This window comes from Sorex araneus, chromosome X (genome assembly GCF_027595985.1).
Source record: "Sorex araneus isolate mSorAra2 chromosome X, mSorAra2.pri, whole genome shotgun sequence".
Classification (NCBI taxonomy): Eukaryota; Metazoa; Chordata; class Mammalia; order Eulipotyphla; family Soricidae; genus Sorex; species Sorex araneus.
In genome coordinates, this window is record NC_073313.1 from 86582735 (window position 1) to 86595789 (window position 13055).

General features: G+C 40.2%; 1 protein-coding gene across 4 annotated transcripts in view; it reads left to right on the top strand.

The window, feature by feature from the left end:
- ZNF280C (zinc finger protein 280C) overlaps positions 1 to 10178 on the top strand; it is a 62080-nt gene extending 51902 nt beyond the window's left edge. For all 4 annotated transcript variants that reach the window (XM_055121724.1, XM_055121722.1, XM_055121723.1 and 1 more), the window contains 4 exons: positions 5062 to 5124; positions 8255 to 8373; positions 8514 to 8551; positions 8659 to 10178. In XM_055121724.1, the coding sequence (XP_054977699.1) occupies positions 5062 to 5124; positions 8255 to 8373; positions 8514 to 8539 (208 nt within the window). In that variant the 3' untranslated portion in view covers positions 8540 to 8551; positions 8659 to 10178. The remainder of the gene's footprint in view (positions 1 to 5061; positions 5125 to 8254; positions 8374 to 8513; positions 8552 to 8658) is intronic.
- Positions 10179 to 13055: the final 2877 nt, after the last annotated feature.

Genomic DNA, 13055 nt, shown 5'->3' on the forward strand with positions numbered 1-13055 from the left:
ATAGGGAAATTAATTTTCCTATGTCTTTCAAAATGGCTATTTAAAATATTTTCAAGACATTTTCCAAACCCTTACATGCAACTACATGTTCCCCTCTTCAAAGTAGTCATTTTGAGAAATTCCAGATTATCAAAGATGCAAAGAACATTATTTATGCTCCCAGGCATACATACTCTTACTCTTCCCCTCCATCTTGCCCTTCCCATTCTCTCATCTATCTGCTCATATCACTGAAATAGGAGATTTCAAGTGAGGCTATGGTATACTTCAGTCATAATAGTAGCTCTGAAATTCTTTTTTTTTTTTTTTTTTTGCTTTTTGGGTCACACCTGGCGATGCACAAGGGTCACTCCTGGCTCTGCACTCAGGAATTACCCCTGGCGGTGCTCAGGGGACCATATGGGATGCTGGGAATCGAACCCGGGTCGGCCGCGTGCAAGGCAAACGCCCTACCCGCTGTGCTATCACTCCAGCCCCCGCTCTGAAATTCTTTTTTCTACATCATTTTACATTATGAGCACCTACTACGGAACTCTATGTTAGAGAAAGACTGTAAAGCCCACGTTATGTTCCTGTAAGTCTCATTCATAGGAGCTTATTTTATTCCTGAGGGTGGATTTGGTTTTGGTTTGGTTTTGTGGCCACACCCAGCAGTGCTCAGGGCTTTCTCCTAGCAATGCTTGGGGGACCATATGGGGTAAACTCGGGTTGGTCATGTGCAAGGCCAGCACCTTGCCTACAGTACTATCAGTCTGGCCCCTGGATTGATTTTTAAGCAGACAGAAAAGTCATTTCTTTCAGGCCATCACAACAAGACTTCTATTTATTTTAACTTCCAGGTTTTAGTCAATTGCCATGTTCCAAGAATTCTCTCATACTTTTCATGACTTTAGTACTTCACTCATGAGATTTTTCTTTCCCATGGTGATCAGTTTTACCTCAAGGTACCATGACATTTTTTAAGCATTTCTCATTAACTGATGTGTTGCACCCATTCCTTACCATTCTCCCATTTTCCTTCATCATACATATTATTTATTTGTTTTTATTTTCTTTTTAATATATTTTTAAAATTTCTAATAAAAATTTTTATTAGATGAGACCTATAGTAGTACCTTATTACTTTATTCAAAAATATCAAAGTAAAATTGACTATATTTATTCTATTCCGGTGTAATATAAGTTACATGTTTATTTTGTTTTTCTTTCCTTAGATTTTTTGATATGTTTTCTTTTTAATTTCATTTTCCCCTTATACCTTATATAAACACTGGTTTGTGAAGTTGTTCATGGTGATTTGCTACAGTCAATATACCAACATAAATCACATCACTATTGAACCTTTCCACCACTATTATCTTTAGTTTTCCCAACCACTCCTTAAGCCTACCCCATAGCAGGCCCTCAGTAATTTATTTTATATCACTTTCTAAAGCATTGATCAAAAATTGTTTCTTTTGCAGAGTATTGGTTAAGACTACTAAGATGTTGTTATAGTTGAATCATTCTGTGTTGGTATTTTTATCGAGATTGATCACCTTCTACATTCCATTCCATCCAATCTGGTGTGCTACTCCTGGTTTATCAGTGTTACAGAGTTTGTGGTTTCACTCCAGGAAGTCCAGAATTTTTAGCAGGGTGATGCAGCTGGAGTTATTTATAGTTGGCATTTTGGGGCATGTGTGTAACTTCCTGAGATTCCGGAAGTACAGGGAGATGTGGGGAGGTAGCCCATCCCCAATTCCATGTAAGCCTGGAGATGTCTGTCACAAAACCTACATACCTGAGTTTTTCAACAGATGAATTTCTGGATGAGGCTCATCCCGAGCAGTGGAGTCTGGGCGGGACCATGGCAATTGGAGATTGGAGATTTTTGTCTGCTGGGGCTCTGCTTGGTTGGGTGCTGGGCTCACCGGGCCCCCATGTGGAGTGCATCAGACAACTCAGCCTTGCACAGTGTTTCAGAAGAATTCTCTGCATCTTGTTGATCTTTCTCAAGATTTTTTTATGAGTCCGTATTTTGATTTCTATAGGACTTTCAGTTTTGACACTTCAGTTCAGCATCACCAGTCCAACTCAATTGCCAGTCTCACCCTTAAGTTACCTATTTTGAATATTGCTTCATTTTTTTCTAGAATTTTTTTTCATCTTAGTCATCCTTATTCATATTATCCTTTAATCTCCCATCGATAGCACAGTGGGTAGGGCATTTCTCTTGCACGTGGCCAACCCGAGTTCGATTCCTCCATCCCTTTCGGAGAGCCTGGCAAGCTACTGAGAGTATTCCACCCGCATGGCAGAGCCTGGCAAAACTGTACCGGAAACACAGAAATAAGCCAAGCTGGAACTTTTTTTTTTTTTTGCTTTTTGGGTCACACCCGGCGATGCACAGGGGTTGCTCCTGGCTCTGCACTCAGGAATTACCCCTGGCGGTGCTCAGGGGATATGGGATGCTGGGAATCGAACCCGGGTCGGCCGCGTGCAAGGCAAACGCCCTACCCGCTGTGCTATTGCTCCAGCCTCTCCCCTTCAACTCTTAGTGCCTCCTTATATACCCTTTCTACATACCCTTTCTGGGTACCTAAACTACTCTTAGAGGTTTTTTTTTTTTTTTTTGAGCCACACCTGGCAGTGCTCAAGGCTTACTCCTTTCGTTGCTCAAGGGACCATATGGAGTGCTGGGGATTGAACCCAGGTCAGCCGCATGCAAGGCAGACACTGTACTATTACTCTTGCCCCCACTCAGAGTTTTTTCTTTCAACCTGTAAATCCTCCAATTTCAGTGTTGATTTTTCCTGATATCCAGCTCTTCATCTATAAGTATTTGATAGATGTTTTCACTTTTGATTCGCTAGTGTCTGTATAGAGCACAGATAGGGCCAGAGATAGAGTGCAGGAGGTAAGGCACTTGCCTTGCACACAGCCAACCCCTGCTTGATCCCTGGTACTGCATATGGTCTGAGCACTACTGGGTTTGCCATAGCCTGTGCCACCCCCTAAAAGTCCCATATTAATATGTGTCTGGGATCCCAAATAATATAACTCCAATAACCTTTGGTGCTATTTTTCTTTTTTCTTTTTTTTTTTGGCTTTTTGGGTCACACCCAGCGATGCACAGGGGTTATTCTAATCATGCGTTCAGGAATTAACTCCTGGTGGTGCTCAGGGCACCATACGGGATGCTGGGAATCGAACCCGGGTTGGCTGTATGCAAGGCAAATGCCCTACCCACTGTGCTATCGCTTTAGCCCCTGGTGCTATTTTCCAAAGCATCAGTTATATAAACATGGAGCATCAACTGGTAATAGTACACTTTTAGTTTTTGAAGCCTGTGAAGTTCTTTCAATTTCCCACGATTTCCCACCAGTTTGTCATGGATCTTTGAGAATCCAACCATTCTGCCTCCCAGTTACTGTGGTAGCTCTGCATCCATGCCTTGACTTGCTCTAAACCAGATCCCAGCCAATCTCCATACATTGTTCAGATTAATTTAATCTCTAATCCATGTCAAACACATGTCTGGCCCAAAAGGGCCTTAATTCTCCTCATAATTTATAATGTATTGAATTAGAAAATTATTTTAAACCCATGAATTAATTCTGTTCCACTTTCTCCTGTTTTTCAATTGTAGGGCTTCCAGCCTCATTTAATGCTAGAACATTTGAATTGGTTTGAGACTTTCTTCATAACCACTTCCCAACTTCAGTGAGCCCAAAGTCTTCGTTGTCATCTCACACATGCTCTCTCAGTACTTACTATTCCCCTCCTAGATTGCTGAAAGTACCCATTTCTTTTCTAAGGAACTTATAGGTCTCTATGCATTTCCCCTCTTTAGTGGTACGTCATGTCCCTTGTTCCTACCCAGTGTGGACTTTATGTCGTAGTCGTAAACTCTATATGATGGACTGAATATGTATGAAGTGTTTTTTTCTATTATTATTTCTTGGAGTGCTCCCAATCTTGCCCTCTTTCACCTCCTATGAAGCATCATAGCAACTCACAGGAATCACCCTTTTTTTGACTTCTACCTTAAATATGTGTCTCTCTTATCTGAGTGAGATTAGAGTTTCTTGCTTTCACCATGACAACCTACTCTGAGGATATTTTCCTGAAATTTATAGCTAATTAGAATTTTTCTTGTCTTGTGATACTTCTTGTCCTATACTGAAGATACCTTTTGTGTAATGGTAACCTTTAACCTCATGGGTTGACTTGACAGGTTTGTTACTCTCGGTGTTTCTCAAACTTGATCTTGCATACGAGCAGTCCAAAAATATTAATACTAGTTTCTGTAGTGAAAATTAATTCAGGCCTGTAGTCATCAGACCTGAGAGTTTGTATATTTAATTAGCTCCTAGTTGATATAGGTGCTTTTGGTCCAGTGGACCACACTTTTGAGTTATACTGTGCTCAGCTAATCCTGGCCAATCCTGTTTTCTAAAACAAGAAGCTTTCCTTATCAATTTGAAGGGGAAGTATAAAAACTGTTACCACTGGCTATGAAATTTGGTTAGTGGTTTTCTGTATATAGAGGAAGTGTTGGTTTTTAATTCCTGAGCTTTGCTTTCTTTCGTTCACTTTCTTTTGAAGATTTCCTAGTCCTTACAAAGGATTTTTTAAATGTTTCCTTTTTACTGATGGTAAGTAATGCCATTTAGCTCGTGTAGTATTTGCTTTGAGAATCAGATTCTCCCCACCCTAAGTACATTAAGATTAGATCATTGTTGTCTATGACAATTTGTTTTATAGCAAAATACATTATTAGCAATCACCTTCAAATTGTTTTTAACTCATGATAGCTGAAAACGTTTAATTTCATGCTCTTTGCATTTTCACTTTAAGGTTTTTTTAATAGGGGACTACTGATCATCTAAGAATATTAGAAAATATGGAGGTGAAATGGAGTATCATATAAAAAGTTTGAATTAACCGGAGATTACTAACAGAATTTTATGATTTATATAATGTTTTAATTCCAAACTTAGAAACTAATTGACTTGAAATATGGTTATAAAAGTAATATGACTTACTATATAATAAAATCTCTTGTTTCTTATCCAGTTCTCACAGCAACCCTCCAAGTAAACGGTTTTATATCTTTAGGAAGCATCCTGGAGCGTTCAGGTAACTAGTCGATCTTTCTCTACTCTTTGTTAATTGTAACTTTTGTCCAGCCTGATGCTTGAGTGTCTAGAAAATTAAATGGTGATCGCTTATTATAATTTTATTCCTTCTATACTTTTAGATAAAAGGGGTATGGTACTCTATTCTCTCATCAAACTTTCATTGATATCAGGCACTGAGGTGAAATTTTCAGGCCAAAGTGATAGTACAGCAGGTAGGGCACTTACCTTGCATGCAGCTGACCTGGCTTCAGTCCTCAGCACCACAGGAGTGATCCCTTGAGTGCAGAGCCAGAAGCAAGCCCTAAACACAGCTGAGTGTCACCAAAACACCAAAAGAGATAAAAAAGGATTTGTTTTATGCATAAATAAGTTTCTCCAACATTAATTTAAATATTAAAAAGACGTTTAAGATATAAGATAAAATTACTAATATTTAGTTTGATCAATATATGTAGATTATTTTGACTTTTACTTTTGAAATAAAAATGTACAATGCGCAACTTGTGTACTGTAGAGGAAAAAATAACATTACAGAGTAATTTATAATCAACTTTGGTTATACTCTGTGTGTATAAACTAACTCAGAATCCTGAAAAATATCTTTGTGGGATTTGGGGGAGTGAGTGAGTAAGGAGTTAGACTACTCCTGGGTGGTTCTTCAGGGATTACTCCTGGCTTTGTGCTCAGGCATCACTCCTAGTAGTACTTGAGACTAGTGCTACTTTGACCCTGGGATCAAACCAGGTTCAGGCAACATGCAAGACAAGCACCTTAACTGCTACACTGTCTGTCCACCCCTCACTATAAGCATCCTAGTTTCCACATTCTTCTGAATCCTTTGACTTCGTCTTCCCAGGTTTAATTATTTTGCTCATGTTGTCATTGCTGTTTGAAATACCAATGTCAAGATCTTTTTTTGTTTTGTTTTGTTTTTTGGGTCACACCCTGCTATGCACAGGGGTTACTATGCTCAGGAGTTACTCCTGGCTTTGCACTCAGGAATTACTCCTGGCAGTGCTCAGGGGACCATATGGGATGCTGGGAATCGAACCCGGGTTGGCCACGTGCAAGACAAATGACCTACCCGCTGTGCTATCGCTCCAGCCCCAACAATGTCAAGATCTTTATAGCACCAGGGTAACTCATAGTCTGAGCTCTACTGGGAGTGACCCCTAAGCACAGAGCCAGAAGTAGCCCCAGAATATGGCCAAGTATAAATAATCCTAAATCCCCACCGCACGCACGCATGCGCGCACACACACACACACTCACCCCATGAAAAGTGGGGGGACTGGAATCCAAGAGTCCAGTTTCAGTTCTATTTATTCAGTTCTATCAGTCGGATACTAAATCTGACCCTCTATATAAAGAAGTGGTTAAATTATAGCACCTACCCCGTTGGGTTATTATGAGATTTATTCTAGACTGCTCAGCCTAACCTGGATGCTGAAAGATAGTAAAGCATGATACACTTTCAGTAACAGTATTGCAAGCCACAATGCCTTAAAAGGGAAAGTGCCTCCCATAGTGGCAGTGCCTCCCACGGGTGGGAGGGAAACTGGGGACATTGGTGGAAGGAAGTGGCCACTGTTGAAGTGATTGGTTTTGGAACCGTGTATGCCTGGAACCAAATCGTGAATAACTTTGTAACTTGGTAATTCACTGTCATGCAATAAATTTTAAACAAGTTGCTCAGCCTGCATAGAGTATTCAGTAAGTGGTTGATACCGTAAAATGTTTGAAATATTGACTGTTTTAAGGAAGAAGTTAGAAATAGTATATGTTTTTCTTGCTGGAACCCTCACACCACATGGTCCCTCAAGTAGCCCACCTCAGAGAGACAACAGGAGGAATTTCAAGGGTGAGGCAGAAAGTATGTGGCTTAAGTTTTATGCCCAGTGGGGCTCAGAGGTCACTGCTGACAGAAGTTAGGGAACCATGGAGTGTCAGATACTGAATCCGGGGCTCTAGCATGTGTTACAGCACTTTGAGCTATCTCTCCAGCCTGTGAAGCTCATGTGCCATGTAGGTACAAATAGACAACAGACAATAGAAAATAAAGCTGCAAGGGAGAAGTCAGTCTAAGGCATGCTACTGGTTTTTTATTCCCATACAAATAAAGTACCAGTTTCCATTTAAAATGAACTTTAGAATTATGCTTTATTAATAGCAATAATTATAGTATGTAATAGGAGGATGGTTTGGGTCATCCTGGCAGTGCTCAGATCGTACTCTTGACTCTGCATTCAAGGATCATTCCTGGCAGACTCAGGGGTCCCTATGGAGTGCCGGAGATCGAAACTGGATCAGCTGCATGCAAGGCAAATGCTGCAAAACCTGCTGCACTATCACTCCAGCCCCTACATGATTTATTTTTAAAGCCTTGCAGTTTTTTTCTAATTTTCTTGTCACTTAAATAAGGTATTAGGTTGTAGAGTCCACCAAAGTACCCCTTTTTGTTTGCTCTTTCAATTTGGGGGCCACACGCAATGGTGCTCAGGGCTTGATTCTGGCTCTGTGTTCAGGGATGACTTCTGGCAGGGCATGGGGGCACCATATGTGGTGCTGGGGATCAAACTCAGATTTGCTACATGTAAGGCAAGTGCCCACCATTGTTACTATCTCTCTGTCCCTCCTTTGCTCTTGTATCTACAATAACAATAGTGTACATATGAAAGAAATGTGCTCTACCACTGGTTTATATTCCTGCTTCCTCTGCCCTTTTATTCATGCTCTAACTTCCAACTAAGTAGCCTCTGATAAGTAGTCTTTGAAGCCAGGACTCCCTTTGCACTTACTACAAGTCTTTATTAATTTAACTGCCGAAGTGGTGCTTGAAAGAGACACGTCTGATAAAATTGGGGCGCGATAGTCACAATTCACTATAAGCAAATCAAAAGTTAGTACATGGAAGATAAAATATTTTTCTTTGGGGATACCAGAGTGATAATACAGTGGGTAGGGCACTTTCTTGCATATGGCAAGCCTGAGTTCAATCGCTAGCAGCCTATGTGGTCTGAGAACCTCCAGGTGTGATCCCCGAGTGCAGAGCCAGGAGAAAAAGCCCAAGCACCTCTGGGTGTGACCCTCGCCAAAAATGTATTTTCTTTTTGTCTTTTTTCCCATAGGGCCATGACTCTGGTGTGCCTTAAATGTGATTTCCTAGCTCATTCTTCTTGTTTGGATCTCATGGCTAAACACTTAAGCCAGCGCAAAAATCACACCTGCCAAGTCATTGAGGAGAGAGGTATGTATATGAAATCATGTTACTTTGGAGTACTGGTATTTTAGTATTTCAGTTAGTCACAATCTTTGCTCTTACTATTAAGTTGATAGTCTTACTCATTGTATATGCTACTTTTTAATGGAAACTGCTTATAATTTCAGTTCGTCGTGGTATTTTCCATTTCTGAAGCCGGCTAAGAGTAAGTTTAATTTTTTAGTGCATTTTTAGATGAATTTTAGCACTGCTGAATTTTTTAAATTAATTCTTGATACAAAAAAATACTAATTTTTTTTTCTGTTTTTAAAGATGCATTTGAAATACGATTCCTGCTCTATGGAGCTCGTGCAACCTGGTGCAAGACAAGTTGGAATTAGTTCAAAGTCCTGAAGTGTTTTCTAACATGCAGTTTGCTAAGTTGAAAGTTCCTAAGTTCAGAGTTCTGAAGTGTTTTCTCAGAAGAAAGCAGTTAAAACAGCCAAGTTCACGACACTCTCTCATTATTTAGCTCTTTAGGTCTCAGATGACACTAGATTCTTATTCCACCTTATCTTTGTGTCAGGTTACCGTATCTTAGTATATGAAGTGGACTCCAGAAAAAGCTTTCCTTGCTATGGCCTTTTCTCGCTTTGCTAAAATAATTGTGGTTTTCACTGCTGACTTGCCTTCAGAATATTGCATTCCAAAAATATGGCTGTTTATCTTTTTCTCTGTGTGTTTTCTATATTGTACGTGTTTGGGTCATGTGATTGATTGATTGTCTTTTCCCCCATCCCTCGTCTGTTTTCAGAAGAAACGCAGAGTTTTCAAAAAAATGGTCAGGGTACTCCTGGTCAGTGTCCTCCTGGACACAGCTATTGCCTGATTTCTCTTTCCAAGGAATGTGAATTATTTGACTGTGAGACTTCCTCTAGGTTGTGGCCTTAAGAAATCAGATTTTGGGGAGAGTCTCTTCATGACTGGCCTCCCATAAGGCTGATGCCAATTTGGCCAGAGATAACCTCAAGGCCCACCAAATTGAGCACAACTTTGCCCGGGGGGGGGGGCTTTGGATATTGGTCTTTAATGGGTTTGTGGGGTAGATACTGACTGAGAAGAGTTCTTCAACCTGTAAGTTGAAGTTTAATCTTTTTGACTGCTGCTTTTTAATCTTTCTAGCATGCATGCAGTCCAACTGGTTGTGTAGGGAATCAAGCTTACTTTTGTATTCTTGGAAAACAAGTTTTTAAAATTACAGTTCCAAAGCTACAGTTATTTGTACTGTTGTTTGAAGTTTTATCCAGTATTAACCTTAGAAGTTTTCAGCTATACTAGTAGTCAATTTTTTAAGTTTGTTATCGTGTTTTTTATGTTGATCTTCACCAAATTTATTGATGTCTGTTTTGTTACGTCCATTTTATCTCTTCTCTTACAACTCTAAGGAATTTCTTAAAATTCTCTACAGATTTTATGTATCAGTAACTCCCCTTAATGCTCATAACATTGGATATTATTACGTCCTCTATATTAAAATTATCAACTTTACCTTAGTAATTGAGTTCCAAAAACAGAGAATTGGCAGAACCTTCCCACACACCTTAAAAAGTTTTAAAGTTACATTTCTGTACATCTAATACATAATATCTCTTAGCCATTAATGTAGTTCCCTTGGATAAAGATAATATATTCACAAAATATTGGGACCAAAAAAAAAAGCACTTGTTTCTTGCCCATATATATATAGATGTATATTTTTTTTAATTTCGTGTTTGTTTATTTTGGTTACATTGAGTATAGATTTGCTGGACAGTTTCGATGTTATTTTTTTAATAAAAGTTGTTAAAGTGCTTCATGAATTATTTTCTAATAATTTTGTGTAGAGCTGTAGATTATTTTTATTGGTAATCTGTGGTCTACCCTACTATTAATAATGGTTTTTCATGCACATTTTCCAACACTGCACCTATCACCAGTGTACACCCCTTCTCTCAAGGATTCCAACACCCTCCCTCAAATCACCTCCAACTGAATTGTGTGGTTCAGTATTCCCATTATGTTGCCTTTGGACCTTTGTCAACACCTTGCTATGTATCTTTAAATCCCACATATGAGAGATCATTCTGTGTCTACTGTTTTCATATCTATAAATTTTAACATAAAACTAGGAGCATTGATTTGCTTCCTACATGGAAACCTGGTTACTTAGCCTTAGAAACTTAAGAATTCGTCTTCATTATCTATTGAGTACATCTTGCCATTTTGTTTTTGTTTGCAGTACCAAGAATTGAATACAGGACCTCATACATGGAACGCAAGCAATCTGTGCTAAACTAAAGCCCCAGTTCCTAATTAGTTGAATTCTAAAGAATCTCATTGTGGTTCTTGTTTTGGTCTTCAGGAGACACCTGCTGCTTCTCAGGGGTCAGTGAAGAGCCAGAGATCAGACCGGGGCTGCCACATGCAAAGTCTGCACTTAGCTCTTTGAAACATCTCCCTGGCCCTCCATTGTAAAGACTGAAGTCATTTGACTCAGTCATGGGTGCGGTTTATCCCCCACTTCTTCACATCAGAGTACAGTTACAAAGTTGTTTGTGATTGGGTTTCAGTCACAAAGTGTTGCAACACCCATCCCTTCACCAGTTTCCCTCCCCCACCCCAGCCTGCTTGTCTGGCAGGTACTTCCCCCCCATCCCTCGCTCACTCACTCAATTTCTCCTTTTGTTTTGTACTACAGGTACTTAAAGGTTATCATGTATGTCCCTTGACCAATTTTCAGCACTCGGTTCTTACCCAGAGTAATCAAACACAGGTGAACCACCATCTGCACATCTATGTTCATTATATATAGCACAATTCACAGTAGCCAGAATCTGAAAACAACCCAAGTAACCAAGAACAGACGACTAGATAAAGCAATTATGGTACTAGATAAAGTAACTATGGTACATATACACGATGGAATACTACACAGTCACCAGGACAAATTAAGTCATGAAATGTGCTTATAAATGGATGAATATTGAGAGTATCACTGAGTAAAATGAATCAGAGAGAAAGACAGACATAGAATGATTGCACTCATGGCATATAAAAAACAATACTTTCAGTAATAGAGTTTCAAGCATATAATGTTCCTAGTCTGCACCCACCACCAATGCTAGTGAGTGTCCTTTCACCAATGCCATAGGTCCCATAACCCTTTAGAAATTGATTTTAAACTAACAAAATCCATACTATGATAAAGAATGAGTTTTAAAGGTTTGAACAGAATTTTTTTTGTTTTAACATAGGTTCTTCTTTCATTGGGATGCTTCCCAAGCAGTGTTCAGGGGACCAGGGGCCTCTCCTGATGATAGTCTGTGCAAGTAGAATGGCTCAAAGCTTGCTGGGGCCTACCAGGACATGTGTAGCCATGCACACAGGACCATGAGGTGCTGCAGATTGAACTTGGGGCCCAATACATGCAAAGCATGTGCACGTACATGCACTTGAAAAGCAAAAAAAAGCAGGTATTGTAAGCTACTGAGTTATGCCCCAGAACTCACTAATTTTACTTTGTTTGTTTTTTGCTTTTTGGATCACACCTGGCAATGCACAGGAGTTACTTCTGGCTCTGCACTTAGGAATTACTCCTGACGGTGCTCAAGGGACCATACGGGATGCTGGGATTTGAACCCGGGTTGGCCACATGCAAGGCAAACGCCTTACCCGCTGTGCTATCACTCCAGCCCCGAACTCAATAATTTTTAAGTATTAGGTTTATAGTACTCATCAAGTTCCATGTCCTATAGCATTATGATGATAATGATGATGTCATACCCGGCAATGCACAGTTGTTATTTAGCCCACACACTCAGGAATTACTCCAGAGGTGCTCGGGGGACCATATGGGATGCTAGGAATTGAACCCGGGTCAGCTGCATGCAAGGCAAACGCCCTACCTATATAGCATTATTTTAAAATATTTTTTAAAAATTTAGGATTTGGGCCACACCAAGTGGTACTTGGTCTTTATTTACTCCTGGTTCTGCACTAAGGAATTAGTCCTGGCTCTGCTGAGGGACCATATGTAGTGCCAGGAATCAAACCTGGGTTGGCCATGTGCAAAGCAAGTTGCCCTACCTGCTATACTGTGTGTCAGACCTTTAAAACATTTCACACGGCACTGAGTTTGATTCATATGGGCAGTTGAGGACTTTTCCCCCTCAGCGGCAAAGGTGGGTAGACAATAGCCTGCAGTGCTCAGAGCTTACTCCAGCTGGTCCATGGGGACCATATTCAGTGGATCATATGCAGTGCCTGGCAGAATCTACCTGTGTCCAAAGTGCCTTAGTTCCCATACTATCTCTCCAGCCTTAGGTAGTTGAGTTTTAATTTGTGCTAATAGGCTTTAACTTGACAGTCTAATCCTTTTACCTTTATGCCACTATAAATAGTTCTTTGACCTGATTCAGAAATAGCCATCTCAGAGACAGAGTTAGCTCCATAAGCTAAGAATGAAAAGGTCCTGGTGACCTCCAAACAGCTAGGTATAATCCCCAAGCTCTGTGAGTGTGGGACTCTACCCCCTTTATTTTTTTATTTTATTTTTTTTTTTTGCTTTTTGGGTCATACCCAGCGATGCTCAAGGGTTACTCCTGGCTTTGCACTCAGGAATTACTCCTGGCGGTGCTTGGGGGACTATATGGGATGCCGGGGATTGAACCCGGGTCAGCCGCGTGCAAGGC